Genomic DNA, 17,813 nt, shown 5'->3' on the forward strand with positions numbered 1-17,813 from the left:
GACATCTCTTCTGTTTTTACACAAAATCAAATAGTGTGCATTTAAAGTCACTTCACGCATTTCTTTTCCCTTGTGAAAAAAGTTTTGTGTGATAAAAATAACGCTTAAATTTAAATGATGACTTCCTTTTGTAAATAAGTTAGTCAGACGTTTATCATTCCCACATTCGCTCATCAAATCGTCTACGATGAATAATGTGTTGGAACCTAAATATTCTTGATATTTAATTGGTAAACCTTCGACAAAAGTAACATTCGGTATATCATTATACAGAGGTTGGTAAATTCCATAACACCATACTACTTTATCGGGAATCGTTGAAAACATTTCCTCTTTATACTTTAACAGTTCTCGTACAAAATAGGTTTTCCCACATCCAGTGGGTCCCGAAATCACCATTGTGAAAGGATGTTGTAGCTTTGGAAATTCCATATTAAATGAGACAAGACACATAATGTATAAAGTTTAAATGTATTTATTGATAGAAAGAAGATCTTACATGAAATTTCTTGATTGCAAAATTATATACTTTAATATCATTAGATATATGTTGAGGTATGAAACATTGAGAGATTGTCCACGACATTTACAATGTAAATAGTATATGCAATATTGACCACATACTGCTGTTACATTAGTTTGGAGAGTCAACGAATTAAAGTCCATCTGTGGAAATCGTTCTGCATACTTGGCTATCGGTCCAGGAAAATAGGATGGGTCATGTCCATAGGAATCGAAAAATTCCAAATGCTGTGGGGATGAAATGTAAAAGGCTAACCAGTGACTACCGGATTCAGATGCACAATCTACATTAGCTATAAAGCAACTTGGATATTTCTTGATCTCGATAGGGAGTCGATCACTTGCAAAAACTCCCAGAAATGCTTTTCGTGTCTTTGCATTCTGAGAGAGTGCTCTGTTTATTTCAAGGCTGTCCATTGCTTAATTAGCAAAATCGCATAGTACATGGCGAGATTTTGTTATTTCAATCACGTTTTGAAATTCTGCATAGACTAGCACCGAGAGAGTCACAGAGAGAGCTTTAGCAAATTTAATTTCTACTCGCAAATTGCCTTGATGCTGTAAGTTAAAATGAGATCCATCATACATATCTGGAGTTAAATCGAAAGCATATAACACATGCCCTTTCACAAATTCTTCTCGAGATAAATAGATGCCTTTGTCGCGATTAAATCCAGAAAATAAACTGTGGTAAGCACGCACATAATGATTAGATTCGAAATCAAGGTCCATTGGTTTACATGGAACGGGTTGTCCGTCTACATAAATCGATATAAAGTTGACATGATGATGGGCAAACAGAAAAGGATTCATTGAATATTGTCCATTCATTGCAGCATTTTCTACACAAGTAATAATGACTCGCTTGGGCATCAATCCTAAAAATACATTATCTTGCATAAAAGACCAACTTCCCTTAGAAACTGAATATGTTTTGCATAATACTCGATCTATAGGGTATTTAGCAGAACTTTTTTCCAACGCTTTTACATGTCCGAGAGAGACTCCAGGGTTTACTTTTACTTTTCTGATAAACAAAGAAGCATGATCCAAGATCACTTTATAATCGGCATCTTTCTCAGTAGAAACTAGACAGAAAGCAGATTTACTACGCACCATTTTAATTTTCACATCAACTAAATTTAACATGAGTCGATTTTGTTGAAAAATGTCACAATGTAATTGTCCTATCAAATCCACACTTTGACTGTTTTTTATAAGTTCACCGCGAGCTTTTAGTCCAGCATCCGCATCTTGAGCTAAGACATCTATTTTATTAGGTGAAGTGTCTTGGAAAAATCCTTCGCAGGTGAGTAAACTTTTCTTTGCATCTTCCCCATAATTCAATAATGTTTCGATGAAGGCTCTATAAGGATAGGTATTTGTCGCAGATGAAATGTTTCTTTCATTTAAACTTACATCTACTTGCGAAAAGAGAGAATGTAAAAATAAATTTACAGGGGCAACCGGTTCTTTGTCCGTTAAACTGGATCCGTCTGCCTTAACTACTTTAACTTTCACGTGTATATAAGATGCAGCTAGATCAATATAGTCTTCACCACTGCCAGAAATATTAAATTCGAAAGGTCCTCCATCTCGTATATTTGCGAGAGGGTGATATTCCACAAACTGTCCTTTTTCTATAGCTGTTTGCGTAGGAGGAATGGTAAATAAATCTAATTCAGATTTGACGCAAACGGGAGAGTCTCGATGTATATACGAAGTCATACTTTTTTTTTAAGAGAAAATATTCTGTGCTTTCACCTTCTTTGATCGGTGAGAAATGGTACGCTTTTTCCTACGTTTCTGCTTTTTATTGACTCGTCCAGAACCAATCATGTTCTTCACTTTAGTAGCAGCTTTATCTGTTAATATATTTCCGGCTTCTTTCAGTCGACGCTTAGCAGCCTCTTTTACATCTTGTCCTTGTGATACATCATTTAACAATGAAGTTTCACGTATGACCTTCCTCGTTCAAATGGCGTAAATGCTCCCATATGCGTTCTTATATCGATTTCCAAAGTGTCTATCATTTTCCGATTCCCAGGTAAATAATGAGGTCTATCAAATAGTGCACTCACCACTTCTCCATCGCTACCAGTTACTCTTACAATTCGAAGAAGAGGAGCTAAAACATCTCCTACGATTTGAGGTTCTACAATATCCGTATATATCATTAATACACGATAATGTGCACAGGGGTCGGCTGCAAAAGGACTTTCTACAACAGTTTCGGAACTATCATCTGTAGATGTAATTTCCATAGGTTCAAAACCTAACATTTGTGCTAACCCATCATGTAAAATCACTTTAGCGTTATTTTTCACTTTGATTTTCACTCGTTTTGTTACTGGGTTATAATTAAATATTATTTTGTTTTGATGTTCTTTAATATAAATAGCTTTTAAAATATCAGGTACTGTTTCATAACATCCTGGAGGTAATCTACGGCCTAACATTTCACCATCTTTCTCTAAAACAAATCCAATTAAGTTATTGTCTGCATTCACATTGTGCCATGTGTGCGGATATAGCAATTCAACCAAACCAACTTCCCACATACCTTTTAATTCAATGGGAACAGGTAAACGTGTTATAAAATGTGAAATTTTATTTTCGAGGAAATAATTCATAGAGCTATCGCTCGGAAGTGTTACGTAGAAACTCATTTTCATAAATGATTCGAATACAGTATTTTCTCACACTTTATATCGAGAGTAAATTAGAAGCTGGAATCCATTGATTGAATTTGTCGGGATAACCGTGATATTTTACAAAGTATTCTGTCTGATTTTTATGTATACGTTTCTTTAAAATTTTTTCAATGCGATATTCCTCTTTCAGTCTCACTTTATGCAATTCTTGTGCATAAAACGTTCCTTTTACTGAGTCTCCAAGTAAATCTTTAATTCTATACACAGCTGGATGTCTTTTAACACACTCTGTCACCACAAGAAGTTCTTCCGTCCAATTGGTTTCATAGCCTTTTTCGAAAGTAAGCTTTAGTTTAGAAACACGTACCACATCTCCTACAGCGAATATACATTTAGAAACGTTAGAAGGATGATCTTTATACAAGGTAAACCATACATCACTCTCATTTTCTGAATTGACTTCTATGGGAGCTCGCTTTATACTTGAATGAAAAGTAGCATTATAACTTTCTATTAATTTCTCCAAGACATCTACATATTTATATGTATTTCGAGTCGTAAAGTATTTCCACATTTTTGTTTTCAAAGTGCGATTAAACCTTTCCACCACGGATGCTTTAGTAGTATTGAATGTACTGAAAAGTTTAACTTGATTTCTTTTTGAAAATTTTATAAACACTTTATTTTTAAATTCGGTGCCCTGATCCGTTTGAAGGAATTTTGGTTTACGTTGACTCATTATTTTTTGAAACGCTTTCACAATATCTTCTCCTCTCTTTTGTTTCAGAGGAATAGCCCATGAATATTTGGATAATGCATGGGCATTTGAATACAGGTTAATATATATCGATAACCATCATTATGATCACGTAAATGTGAAACATCCACTAAATCAGCTTGCCATTGTTGATCTATAGAATACACAATTACTCTATTCGTTGGAAATTTTCGGCGAATTGGCTTGTGAAGCGTGTACGCATCTATTCCCTCTAACCATGTTTGAATCTCTTTCCTGGAAACTTTACCTCCTGCAGCACGATGTAAAGCTTCAACACCACCAAAACTTGCAACATGAGCCGGATCCTGATACGATAAATTCATATTCATAGCCTATTGAATTATTTTTCATATGGATAATGATAAGTTCCCACTGTCGTTAAGACGTAGCGTAAAATCAAAAGGAATTTTATGAAATTCTGTAAAAATATAGATGAATGATAAAATAACGCATAAAACAGTGTATAAACACACCGCAACGGTGACTTCTCCTGGAGCAGGCATAATTGCAATTGATGAGCTGATTCAAATCCCATTTTCTTATATAGACTTTTTTACCTAAATCTGAATGTATCCCGTCAGCTTAGTGGTTAAAATCTTCAAACTACTCAGCTGGTGAGATATTTTGTTTCATGGATCGATCCAATATTTTGAATAATAGAACATTTAAAAAAAAGAAACTTCTAAAATAAATTATTTTCTTTTCGTCCCTAGAGGACGTCATGAGCAATTCCTAAATAGATTATTTTCTTTTTTCGTCCCTAGAGGGCGCCATGAGCATATATCTCAAAAAACTAACTTTAAATGAAAAGCAGGAGGTCTACAACTCAACCAGCAGTCTACCAACAACTCAACTCCACTCGTGACCACGCCTCCTAGTGTGATGACGTTGCCTTTGGCCCCGCCCTCTGTGTGATGTCATTGACCACGACATTACAAAATCCTATTTTGGAAAAGACCATCGTGTTAGAGTAGCTCTTGTAAAAACAGCATACAGTTTCGTTTTGATTCCTATAAGAAAATTGTTCCTATTGGAAGTGCTGAAAAAAGAAATAACATCTTTTTGTCTTAACTTTCTTCCTTTCTCAGGTTCTTGTGAAATACATTTTTTAACCATTAATTTAGAATTTAGACCCACGTAACGAAAAGGAATATTTAATTGTTGTTTGGATCTTACCAAGAAGTTGTTCAAAGCTGAAAGTGGGGAGTGCCGCAAATGGCCCCAAAGTAAAATATAAACAAAAAGAACTGATTTATATTTTTAATAAGATGGCGTAGTCATAAAATGTTATATTATTTTATGCCATTAACATTGGCAAAAAGAGTTCATATTTAAAATAAATGCAAACGTCAGCTGTAATTCTTTTCAATTATCTGTTTTCGTGTAGATATGCAGTGTTTTGTTACTTAGTTTTTTTCGTGTTCAAAATGTAAGCATTATTTGAAATAAAAGTGTTTTCTTGGAATGCATTTCAAATACAGTTCATTCACGTTTTGACAAGTAAGTTTGGCCTGGATTAGAGCCTTTGAAATTTTTTTTTTAATTAAGAATTTTGGAATTTAAATATGTAATAAACCTACTTATAAAAAAGAAAGAACATCTTTTTAGTTTACACCTATAAACTGTTTTCAGTACTTTGATTCTTTTTACTAGCAAGCGTTGCTACTGAAATTTCAGATATGGTTCTTTCACTTGCTGACTGGTTTTTAACTCCTTGAAAGGCTGGAATGCTTCGATTTTCTTCATCTTCAATATTCTTGCCATTTATATCATTCGTATTAATGCTGGATGTATTTATAATATTTTGACTTGCTATGAACTTAATTACGGATACTGTACCAGGACTGCATTCATGAGAAGCTGAAATTACGTTTTCAGAACCATCTACTTCAGGATTACTGGAAAGCGATTCCTCAGAACAAGCTGAAATCTCGACCATGGCTTCCTCCACACCATAAAGTTCATTCAGTATCAGAAAATCATCACACTGAGTGTTAAAGTAATTTGTTTGGTCCTCCATGAAAGAAAGGTTATCAAGCTGGATCCCTTCTCCGTGATTCTCACTCAATGCAATGGACATGCAGTCTTCCCTTGCCAAAGGTGTTACAGAACTGGCTAGCTGAGTGTTAAAGACATTTGTTTGGGCCTCCATGAAAGGAAGCTTATCACGTTGCACCTCTTCTCCGTGAGTCTCAGCTAATGAAATGGACATGCTGTCTTTCCTTTCAAAAGGCGATATTGTTACAGAACTGATTTGAGCCGGAGAAGTAAAATAAAGATTCTGATCCGGTGAAATAAGCACGTTGTCTACCCCTGCAGATGTTGATACTGCTCCACCATTAATACCCTCTTGAGCTGTGGGAAGTGCTGGAAATATGCAACTTGCTGCATTGTTTTGCTCTTTCGTACTATCCTCGCTCGATGAAATGGACATGTAGTCTTTCCCTGAAGAACATGATACTACTGCAGAAGTATCCATATTTTTACATGTCGTTTGAGGTGACAGATTTCGATGTGACTGTGCAGATTCATCATCAATCGGTCCACCATTAATACCTTCTTGAACTGTGGGAAGTGAAGGAAATATACTATTTGCTGCATTGTTTTGCTCTTTCGTACTATCCTCGCTCGATGAAATGGACATGTAGTCTTTCCCTGAAGAACATGATACTACTGCAGAAGTATCCATATTTTTACATGTGTTTGGAGGTGAAAGATTTTGGTGTGATTGTGCAGATTCATCATCAATCGGTCCACCATTAATAGCTTCTTGCACTGTGGGAAGTGCAGGAAATAGACGATTTGCTGCATTGTTTTGCTCTTTCGTACTATCCTCGCTCGATGAAATGGACATGTAGTCTTTCCCTGAAGAAACTGATACTACTGCAGAAGTATCCATATTTTTACATGTTGTTTGAGGTGAAAGACTTCGATGTGACTGTGCAGATTCATCATCAATTGGTCCACCAGTAATGCCTTCTTGAACTCTGGGAAGTGCTAGAAATATACGATTATCTGCATTGTTTTGCTCTTTCGTATTATCCTCGCTCGATGAAATGGACATGTAGTCTTTCCCTGAAGAAACTGATACTACTGTAGAAGTATTTTTAAATGTCGTTTGTGGTAAAAGACTTCGATGTGACTGTGCAAATTTATAATCAATCGGTTCATCTTTAATTTTCAGGAACGGATTAAAAGTGGCTTTCTCTGGGGCTTCTTCTAGTATTTTAATTTTTCTATTTGGTAATTCAGATTCGTCTGCTGAAGAATCATCCTCATGATATTCTTCTACATATTTACCATACTCAATTGTGTATTTTTCGTATACAATTTTGATTTCATTTGAAGTACGATGTAATAAAAACGGTCTAATACGTCTTCTAGCAGTACGCGAAATCGAAGAACTACTTGCATACGAAGTATAATTTCCTGTAGCAGATTGCGAAGTGGAGGAATCATTTGACGAAATATTATTACCTGCGTTTCTTTGACATGAGTTAGCATTCAAACATGAAGGGTTCGGTGACAGCGGCTCTTCTTTAATTTCTATATCGGCAAACGCTGGACTTTCTCTTTCCACAGTATAATCCACATCATTTTCTATCAAAATAGGGTCATTAGCCTTCCTGCCTTCCATTCTCTAGTCTGTGGTGTTGGTGGTCTGTATTTTCTATTAAAAAATAATAAAGATAAAATGAGATATATTCAGCTACGCCTGCATCTATTTATAGCACGACACTCATGAAATAAAAAGTTATGTTTCAAACACTCAGGGCATACCTTCGATATTACTCAAACGAAAATCAAAGAAATGACACCATAAATTAAAAATTTTCACTCAGAGCTAAATGAAGCTATTTCATAAAGGAAATTTTGTCATTCGAGAGGATCATCACTGATTCTTCGCCATATTTAAATATGGCGAAGAAAAATGAAGGACGAAGATAAAAAGAATGTGGGGCGTGTAGTTACTAATTTCGTTACCATCAGAGAGCATTTCATTCCAGAGGTAAGTGATAATCCGCTTCGTTCTTAATACACACACGTTTTGTTTACAATATAAAACAATGGTTACGCATTATTATTAGGCACACGCCTTCATCGTTATTAGGCTTAACACCTTCGTTCTTCCATCAAACTAAAACGTACAGAATATCAACAGAGACAAGACGTCCGGAGCGCCACTTAACGTCGCAAACTATCAATTTATAACATCCTGCCCTCCCCTGAACTGCATGTTCATTAATTAAATCTAACTAATCAATATTATACAATACTTACTTATCATTACAATAATAATTAATTATCAATACTACAATTAATGTTAAAAACATAATGAAAAACTACATTAATACTACAATAATACATAACAAAACAATAAATAATAATAAGAACATATAGAATTTTACATGAAATTTTAAAGTTCAAATTGTCTTATTTTATTAGCATATAGTCTATTCTGAAAGTTCCAACCGATACAAAAGTTGTATTGGTCGTTTCACTATACCAGATTAAAATTTTACACTACAGGATCGTATCTTACCGTCGCGTCCAGTATACGTTTCCACAATTTTGCCTATATTCCACATATTTCTAGGCAACCGGTTGTCTCCAATCAAAGACTATATCATTCACCTTAAAGTATCCTTTGACCTTTGTTGGTGTTATACAGTTTGCAGATTTTAAAGTTTAGCAAATATTCGTTTTTCCATCGTTTCCAATAATGATCTAACAAATTTTGTCGATAGTTGTATAGCTTTATCATATTATTTCTATCTGCATTAACATTTCCATCATATTTTACCAGTGGTAAAGAAATCAAACGTTTCCATAGAAGAAAATGCGAAGGACTTAAAGAAGGTAACTCTTGTGAATTACTGTACACATAAGTAATCGGTCTTGCATTTATCACTGCTTCTATTTCTGTTAAGACAGTTCTCAATTCCTCGGTTGAAAGAGACGACTTCTCAATTATTTTCTTGAGGCATGTTTTCACTGTTCTCACTATACGTTCATAAAAGCCGCCCCACCAGGCTCCCTTTTCAATGATAAATTTCCAGTGAATTCCAGTTTTCCCGAAAAATCCTCTAACTTCTTGGTGGTTAATTTTCTTCCTAACTTCTTGGTGGTTAATTTTCTTCCATATTTCCTATATTAGCTCTTTTGAAATTTTTCGCATTATCGGAGTTGAAAGTAGAACATATTCAGCTCCGTGAAAAGAATCTTCGAAATGCAAGTAAGAAAGTTTCTGTACTTAAATTAGGAACTAGTTCTAAATGAATGGCTCATGTAACTGCACACGCACATAATAAAATATAGTGCTGTTCTTTGTTTTCCCTTGTAAACAACGGGCCAACAAAGACAATGCCAATCACATCGAATGGAGGAGATTCTAGAACACGATCTGCTGGAAACGGAGCTACAAAATTTGCTCCGTAGTTCAGCCAGTGTGTCAGATATTCCTAAATGTAGTACCTGAGCCTCCATAATTAAGAGTTCTGCATATTTGTTTCCTCCAGGAATTAACCATGGGTGTTTTTCTTTCATTTCACATTTTGAAAATTCTAGTCTTCCCTTTATGTATATCAGTTTGTTTTCATCTAATTTTGGATCGAACTCAATAAGTTTCCATACCCCTGCTATTTAGCTGATCATTAAGCAGTTGATTTCTTTCTCCTTTAAAATACTTTGATTGGATAGTTTTCACCCAATACATTTCTGCTTCTGACAGTTCTAAAGCTGCTAAGGGACCTTCTTTCTTGTCACCAAATTTTCTCGTTATGTATAAAGCGTTTTATCCAAGCTGTAACTCTATACAATCTTGACAGTTTGCTATATTTTTCTATATTGAGAACTGGTTCTGATGTCGGTGTGACATTACATGCAAACTGCATTGTAGTTTTCATTTCATTTTTCTTCAAAATTAACTTCACTCAAATTTCTTCGGAGGCCATGAACAATCCGGTAACATTAACCATGGAGGATCTTGTCACCATTTACCGTCTTTCATTACATTTGAAACATCTTTTTCCTTTCGTGAGTATATTGGCTGGGTTGTTCGTACCCTTTACAATGATGCCAGTTTTGAGGATCGGTACAGTATAGTTCTTTATTTCAGCTACCCTATTGGATATAAATTGTTTCTAATCCTTCACCGTTCCTTTTATCCAATGCAATGTAATGGAAGAGTCTGACCAAAGTAAAATATTGCTCACTTCGAATACATCTTTCAGGTAATCGGCAATTCTGGCTGCAACCACCGCAATCATTAATTCTAATCTCGGTAGTGTTAGTTTCTTTAAAGGAGAAACTCCAGTTTTAGCCATCACAAAACTAGTGCTGATGATCTCTCCTTAAAATCTGAGATACGCTACAGCACCGTAAGCTCTAGGGTTGGCATCGCAAAATATGAGTAACTGCAATGTATCTGCAATGATCTCTACATTGGTCGGAAAGCATTTCCTTGCCATTGAAAATTCCTTCAGGAGTTCTACTTCAGAGCACCAGTTTTTCCAGGTTTAATTATTGAGGTAATTCCAATTTATTCCTCGTTCCCACAATTCTTGGAAAATTATTTTCAGCCTGACAGTAAAGGGGAAAAGAAAACCCACTGGGTCAATATTCTTTCCGCAGTTCTTATTATTGTACGTTTAGTATCATCAGAATTCAAAACAAAATTTAATAGGTTTTTGACGTCAAATTTAAAAACGTACTTTTGAGTATCCCATAACATTCCCAATGCCCTTTGAGGAAATAACTGTATCGTCTGATGTACTAGTTTCAAATTCATAATCGGACCACAGGTTTCCAAGGTCTACAGAATTACCTTTCCTTTTTCGAAGTTTCATTCTCGATTCCTTTGATTATGTACTCTGCTTCTTTAGATCATTATATGGCAAATCATCTATCCACAGAAATCGTACAACATCAGGATCAGTCTCTGGAGCATGAGGAGGATGCGATGAAGCATCAAAAACCAATTCTTAATTTCGTTGTATTCTTATCCTTTCGAATTACAAGGTGATGTGGTAAATAACATATCGGATTCTGACCTGCATCATTTTGTTCAGTTACTGATTCTACGATTTCCAGCTTACAGTATTCTTCTATCACAGATTTATAGTCAGCATACAAGAATGGATTCTTATAAAATCCTCGAACCAACGAAATAAGTCTTTTCTTAGCATTACCGTAATTATTTTCCAAATTATCACAGTTATGTTTCCAATGAAGTTGTACTTCATAACGGCCTTCTTTAAAAGTGAAACTTGATGCGAAACTTGATTCGAAAAGAGCTTCTTCATCAGAAGCGGACACTTTTAAGTCATTATGGATACCTAGGGATTCTAATTCCCAAAACACTTTTAACTCAGACGACGTTAACTCACCCTCATCCAAATCCTTTATAAGAACTGCGTTTAAAACTCCAACGGATGATGGTTTTATGCTTAAAGAGGAATGTGGAACCAGTCCTTGAGTTGAACATCCCATCAATGTATCATCACCGATGAACTTCAACGTTTTGTTTTACCAGAAACTATTTCCCCTAAATAGTCTGATCCAATTAGAAATCAATTTTATGATGATTACTTTGACCATCTTCATAATCAGATAATTTAATATTCAAAGATTGGATCTGTTCATTCAATTCTTGCCTAGGATTCTCTATTAAAGCATTACAAATTTCTGGGGATTCTAATTCTTCAAGCATTACAAATTTCTGGGGATTCTAATTCTTCAAGCATTACAAATTTCTGGGGATTCTATTGCTTCAAAGCATTACAAATTTCTGGAGATTCTAATGCTTCAATAATAAAACTTTTACTTTCGTTTTCGATATTACATAACTGGAATTTAACCCTACATCTTGTAGTTTTCACTGCAGCATTATTACCAGAAGTGTGTAAATTTATTTTTTCTTACCGACGACTGGCAAATTTAATTTCTTCGATAAAATTTCATGATTAAATAAATGTTCGTTGACTTCCTGAATCAAGTAAACAACGAACTTTTAATTCCTGTGAAACAAAATCAATGGCTCGAAATGTTTTGTTTGTTTACCATTTGTAATTTCTTTCTTTTCTGGCATTACTGACGTCAATACTATTTCAGAGTTTTCAACAGAACATGAAGTTCACATGAAGAATCATTTATAACTGGATAGCCCTTTTCACATAAACCCTTTCTGTATTGTTGCCTTTTGTGACATACATTAAACATTCAACCTTAATTCTGCATAATTTTTTAGTATGGAACTTTTTATAACACAAGAAACATCTAAAATTTCTTTTCAGAATATCCTTATTTTGTGCTATGTTAAGTTTATTACAATCGTCTGATAAATGATCTGTTACTTTATCACAAAAACACAAATTACCAACAAATGTGTTTAAAGCCGCAGCTGTTGACTGTTTTCTTGGATTTTTATTTTCGTATGATAACTAACTACTATTTCATATGATGATGATTCGTTCCACCCAACAGACTACGAAGATCAGCCTAAAAAGTACTTTCATCACCCAGCTTTTACTCTTCAAAACATGCACTGCATTTTCGACAATCCACCCAGACACAACAGAATACACGGCTTTCACTAACGGCTCAAAGATCGAACAAAAGGTTGGCAGCGGTGCAACCATTCAATGCAACCTTAGCTCACACACAGAATGGCAAGGGCACCTTTAGAGATCTAAACAGCGTGCACCAAGCTGAACTGACAGCAATCATCTACAGTATGCAAGCGCTCCACAAACTACCAACGGACACAGTCCATATCGTCAGTGTCAGCCAATCATCTATCTATGCTATTAAAAATCCCTGCACAAATTCACCAATAGCCCGACAGATACACACAATTATCAATTCCAGTCAAAAGAACTTAGTTCTTACATGGACGAAAAGTCACAGCAGTTGCGCTGGGAATGAAAGACCGGACTTCCTGGCAAAGCAGGTAGCCCTCGAACAGTCAGGCACTACCATACACATGCCATGGCCACGCTCCACACTGAAGTTTACTCTAAAAGTGATGGCCAAAGAAGACTGGCAGAGACAATGGGACCAACGACCGCAAGGCAGAAGGACGCATTCACTTCTCCCATGTGTCGATACTGAGCGCACCATTTATAATTATTCTCTCTCTCAACATACATGGACCGTACCCAAAGTAATTCTATGAACGAAACATTTCAGAGACTGAAATATGCGTTTGTGGCAATCCGGGTGATCCAGACCATTATTTATTCCAATGCCCAATAACAGCAGACTATCATCCCACAGCACCAGGAACACACTTCAAACGCTTAATGATAAAACACCGAATCCACATTAGTATCAACAACATAATTGACACACTCCTTCGTAACGGATTGGAACTGTGTGCCGCATATCTCTTATAAGTGCTTCTTCCTCTCTGGCACAAACTCCAGTTTTCCAATGGAGGTGCCTTCATAGTCATTGCAATAGATTATCTTAGTCTATGAAGGTTAGTAATGACTTAACACCTAGACAATACGCCCACAGCTATGCACATCAAAAATGGCATAACTGGAACTGGTGAACTCTATATGCATGAACTATGACTCAATCCATAAACTTTTCATGAACTGACAATAAAATGTGAACCATCTATGAACTGCTACACTGTCCCAAAAACATCGCATTAGTAGCACAATAACTTAACCAAGATAAATAATATTTAATGTCTTTCCCTTCAATTCTATTTGTTTATTTGTGTACCTATGCTTATATTTATATTTCCCCATCAACTGTAATGTATTGTATTGTAATGTCATTGTCATCAGCAACTGTATCTCCCGGCCATACTCTGTACCCCAAGTTCTCTATGCCCTAATGATAACGTTTCAATTAACACCGATGCGTGGCGTGAGTACAAACTGTAGAGGTGTTGTTCTCAAGAAGGTTAGTGTGAAGGAGTAACACCAGTTCTGCCAATGGCGATGTGTTGGTTCTTCTCACACTTAGTCCTGTCCTGGCGATTAAAGGGACCCAATCGCCAAATACTAGTGGTAGGAATATCGTCACCCAGCAACGTTTTTAGTTCGAGCGCCACTGTAGGGACATTAGGTACTTTTTGAAAGCACGATAGATGAAAACGGAGCAATGCTCTCGCCGGGAATCGACCCACGGACCTCTCAAATACGCGCCGAGCGTGCACGCTACTACCTCACGCTAAGAAGAGGGGGGGAAGAAATACCTTATGTATGTTTTATAGCAACAACACTCAACAGAACATTTTAAAAACAAGCATAAATGTCATTAAAAAGACGCTTATTTTGGCTAATCTATATCGAGTTTCTTTTTCTTTAAGCATCTCTTCTAACAATTAGAAATTTGTTTCAATACGCAAATCGATGTTCTTGCTAGTTTCTGCGTGCTTTATCTCCTAAATTGTCAACCTCTCCACAATGTACCTACCTATAAGGTTTTACCTGATCTGGTAAAAGTTCAGTAGTCCTAAACATCTCATAGACGAGGAGCAAATTATCGCTTTGTCTAAAAGTAACTAACTACAAAGCCAGACAAAGGTTTAAATAAGCTTTTTATTTTATTATTTTTTCTTAATCCTCTTGTTTGGAACATAAAAGCATATTCTTACGCTAAGAAAATCAATTACAGCTTGTGGTGATGTAATTAAATAAGAAGCGTCAAATTCAAACTAAAAATGTGGACTAGTGGTCAAAGACTATACAATTTAATTTTAATTTAAGCTGGCTCAGGAACTCTGTCGTGATAACAAACTCAAATGCGAACAGCGATAATGCAAAGACGAATAATTACAAATTATCAGAGCTGGGAGGAACTAATGAAGCGAGCAAGCGGAGGTCAGAAACACACAACTGTCTTACACTCCAAAAGCTTTAGCTTAAAAACTGTCTAAGTGATTTACATTCTGGTGAGGAAATAGAAATGGGAAATTATAGTAATGGCTGAAATTATAAACAACTGGGTAATTTACACAATAATAATTGTACATATCTTTGAAGTATAATTTTCTTTCTCTTTATGTATTTAGTTCCTTTCTTAAATACGTTTCATTTTAATTTTAGAATTTTCGGATTTAATTGATTTCTGTTATCCTATAATAATAATAAAAACACTAGACGCATTTAGAAAATACAAAAGAAATTTACAGAAAAGCCTGCTAATTTTATTTCTTTAGTAACATGAATATTCAGAAGAAATATGAAATATATATGGTAAAGGTCGGTTACGGAGCTGGCGTAGCAGAATTTTTAGAATTTAAATAACACACAGAGCAACAAAATCTAGAAATGGCAAAACTATTAGAACTTAGAGCAGGCATTGGAAGCAGAATTTAGAAAGGCACTAGGCAGCAGGATTTAGGATTCACAGAGGTTGCAGCAGCTGGGAATATGCCTACCGCCAGGCCTGTGTATGATCCATTAAGACCCATTTATCAGGACTGGTTGATCGTCTCATCTGTTTAGGGAACATATGTCCTGAATGGGAACAGGGAGCGTACTCAAGCTTATATTCGAGTATGTGTGGAATGGACAACACAAGCAGGAAGGGTTAACTTTACCCTTTATTCTCCACGATATTACAGGCGCTCCCATACTTCGAGATACAAAGACCAACCACTTGTGGTCTGAACGTAAAAATATAAGTACTACTAACTAACTATATTTAAATAAGAGCTAAACTTTGAATATTTTAAACAGATGACTAACACTGAGGTTGGCCTTTCAGATTATTACGTATGTAGAACGCAAACTGCTGAAAACTACTACAATACGTCTTAGATATCAAGAGGACTAAATCTCTGGCCTTAAAGACGGACAGTAACTGATTGAAAGCTCGCGTGAAGTACAGTGGCAAGAAAGCTCTCTCTCTCTCCATATAACTCTGTTCTTGGCAAATACTTAAGCGTTAGCAGATACAATTTGCATAAACAATTTAACGAGTTTATTCTGGACGGAAGTGGAAAATAAGAGAGGACAGTGAAGTTTTAAAGCAAAATAAACGGTGGTCAAACTTATGATTCTTACAACATTAGATGACTCTTTGAACTTGTCAGTTTTCAACTTCTTTAATAATCAAAAAATTACTTTCTATATTGCCTGTCCATGTGATAAGATTAGAAGCATTTCTGATATTTTCCATGTTAGTGTTTAGTGAAAAGTAGCAGAAATAAAGGGAAGATGTTAAGAAAAGGATTCGAGTATCACAAGTAAAACATTCAAATATTATGGTTTCATTGTTCTTCCAGATGTTCTCCAAAAAGTAAGAAATTCATCGCAAACGTTTTGTAAAATAAATCCATTACATGTTAATACCATGAAAAAATTTTTCATTTTGCCACATTTTTTCGGAATCTTCTAGAATCGTGGGTCTATAAAATCTTGCCTTCAAATTCTTTTAAACTTTGCAAGCTGCAATGTGTAAATCCTAAAGAAAAATTACCCCAGCTAATTCTGTAACAGGAAAAAGGAAAAAATCTTTTGGGAGAAAGCAAAAATCAGAGTGTGTAAAATTAATTTTATAGAGAAAATTGATGTATATTCTGACAATTCTGAATAGGCTGAGACAATTACATGGGTAAAAAACTCTTACCATGAAGAAACTAAAATGAAGACATTTTTAATTAATTAAACAGCTTTTTTGCTTTTGCTATTTCGTAAATTGCGCTTTATTATACCTTGTTTATTTTTCAGCGCACGTGAGTTATGGACTGACCCGATTATTCATGTTGTTTTCTAAGTAGTTAAGCATATTTATTTGGTTTTTAAGTTTTTTTAAATAGCTTCTTCATAGTTCGTGTTTCCATCCGCGGGAATGTTAAATCCCTTTGCAACGGATAGTGCTGCCATCGCTACTATAAGAGAAAAAATGCTTACTTTGCAAACGAAGCTGTGTATGTGTGGACCACAGAATGCCTTTCACAAATATGTGAATGAAGTCTAATTACTTAGTTAATCAGTTACAGTCCACTAACTAATAATTAGACTGACCATTGGTCATTTGGATGTAAATAAGGATGTTGAATGTGCTTTTAGAATTTTATTGCCTTGTAAATTTCAATTTTGAAAAGCATATTTTAATTTTTTTCCTAGTCAATTTGTTATTTGTGCTTTTGCTTTGGTATATATACCTCCAAACCGTTAAAGTAAATTAATACTACTCAATAAAGCAAAGGTACATGCCCTACTTAGTCTACGTTCAAAGAAGTTACAATGACTTCTTCATAGGTAATGCCAGTCAGAAGTGACTGAGCAGCTTCCTCGAGAAGAGGACTGAACTACTCCAACTATAAATTTTACGAGAGGTTTCTCCCACTTCCCTAGCGTGGCTTCGTGGTGTAACGGTAGCACACTGGGCCGGTATTCCAGAGGTCCGTGGTTCGATTCCCGGCGAAGGCGGTTGCATATTTTTCATCTCTCCTGCATCCAAAAATATACCTAATGACTCTACAAGTGGTGCTCGAACTAAAAGGGTTGTGGATGATGATTCTCCGCACCCAGGATTTGGCGACTAGGTCCCCTAAACCCATAGTCGCCCTTTAAAAAGGGGAGTATATAAGGTATTTCTCCCAATTCCCTAGCGTGCCTTCGTGGTGAAACGGTAAGCACGCTGGGCCGGTATTCCAGAGGTGCGTGGTTCGATTTCCGGCGAAGGCGGTTGCATATTTTTCATCTTGTCTGCTTCCAATTAACCTAATGACTCTACAACGTTATAGTTTAGATTTTGGTAACCACTTCCAATTTATCATTTCTTAATAATATAATCTGAAACGCGTTCTAAATATATTTCGTATTGGGTAATTATTGAGGTCCACAATAGATTAATTTTACTTTACATTGTCTCTTATGCCAATAAAT

At 35.6% G+C, this 17,813-nt stretch overlaps 2 protein-coding genes across 2 annotated transcripts in view; both read right to left on the reverse strand.

Annotated features, from left to right (window-relative positions):
• Window positions 1–942: 942 nt before the first annotated feature.
• On the reverse strand, window positions 943–2,250 carry LOC146999565 (uncharacterized protein F54H12.2-like). Its single transcript, XM_085810326.1, has 2 exons — window positions 1,698–2,250; window positions 943–1,610 (listed from the first exon to the last, which is right to left on the reverse strand). Exons 1-2 carry the CDS (start codon window positions 2,248–2,250, stop codon window positions 943–945), a joined length of 1,221 nt encoding a protein of 406 aa, XP_085666452.1.
• A 3,311-nt stretch (window positions 2,251–5,561) lies between these two features.
• The window catches only part of LOC146999566 (uncharacterized), a 42,806-nt gene continuing 30,554 nt past the window's right edge, over window positions 5,562–17,813 (reverse strand). The window contains exon 6 of the mRNA XM_085807818.1: window positions 5,562–7,624. Coding sequence (XP_085663944.1) covers window positions 5,570–7,591 — 2,022 coding nt within the window. The 5' untranslated portion in view covers window positions 7,592–7,624 and the 3' untranslated portion in view covers window positions 5,562–5,569. The remainder of the gene's footprint in view (window positions 7,625–17,813) is intronic.

Source organism: Stegodyphus dumicola, chromosome 1, assembly GCF_044657685.1.
Source record: "Stegodyphus dumicola isolate Sdum_Otavi_A_Nest chromosome 1, ASM4465768v1".
Classification (NCBI taxonomy): domain Eukaryota; kingdom Metazoa; phylum Arthropoda; class Arachnida; order Araneae; family Eresidae; genus Stegodyphus; species Stegodyphus dumicola.

Excerpts from the sequence above, each read along its gene's own strand:
- LOC146999565 (XM_085810326.1), bottom strand. The coding sequence starts at position 2,250 with ATGACTTCGTATATACATCGAGACTCTCCCGTTTGCGTCAAATCTGAA. Across the intron at positions 1,611-1,697 it reads TTTGATAGGACAATTACATT|TTTCTACTGAGAAAGATGCC; the intron begins GTGACATTTTTC and ends CTTTCTGTCTAG.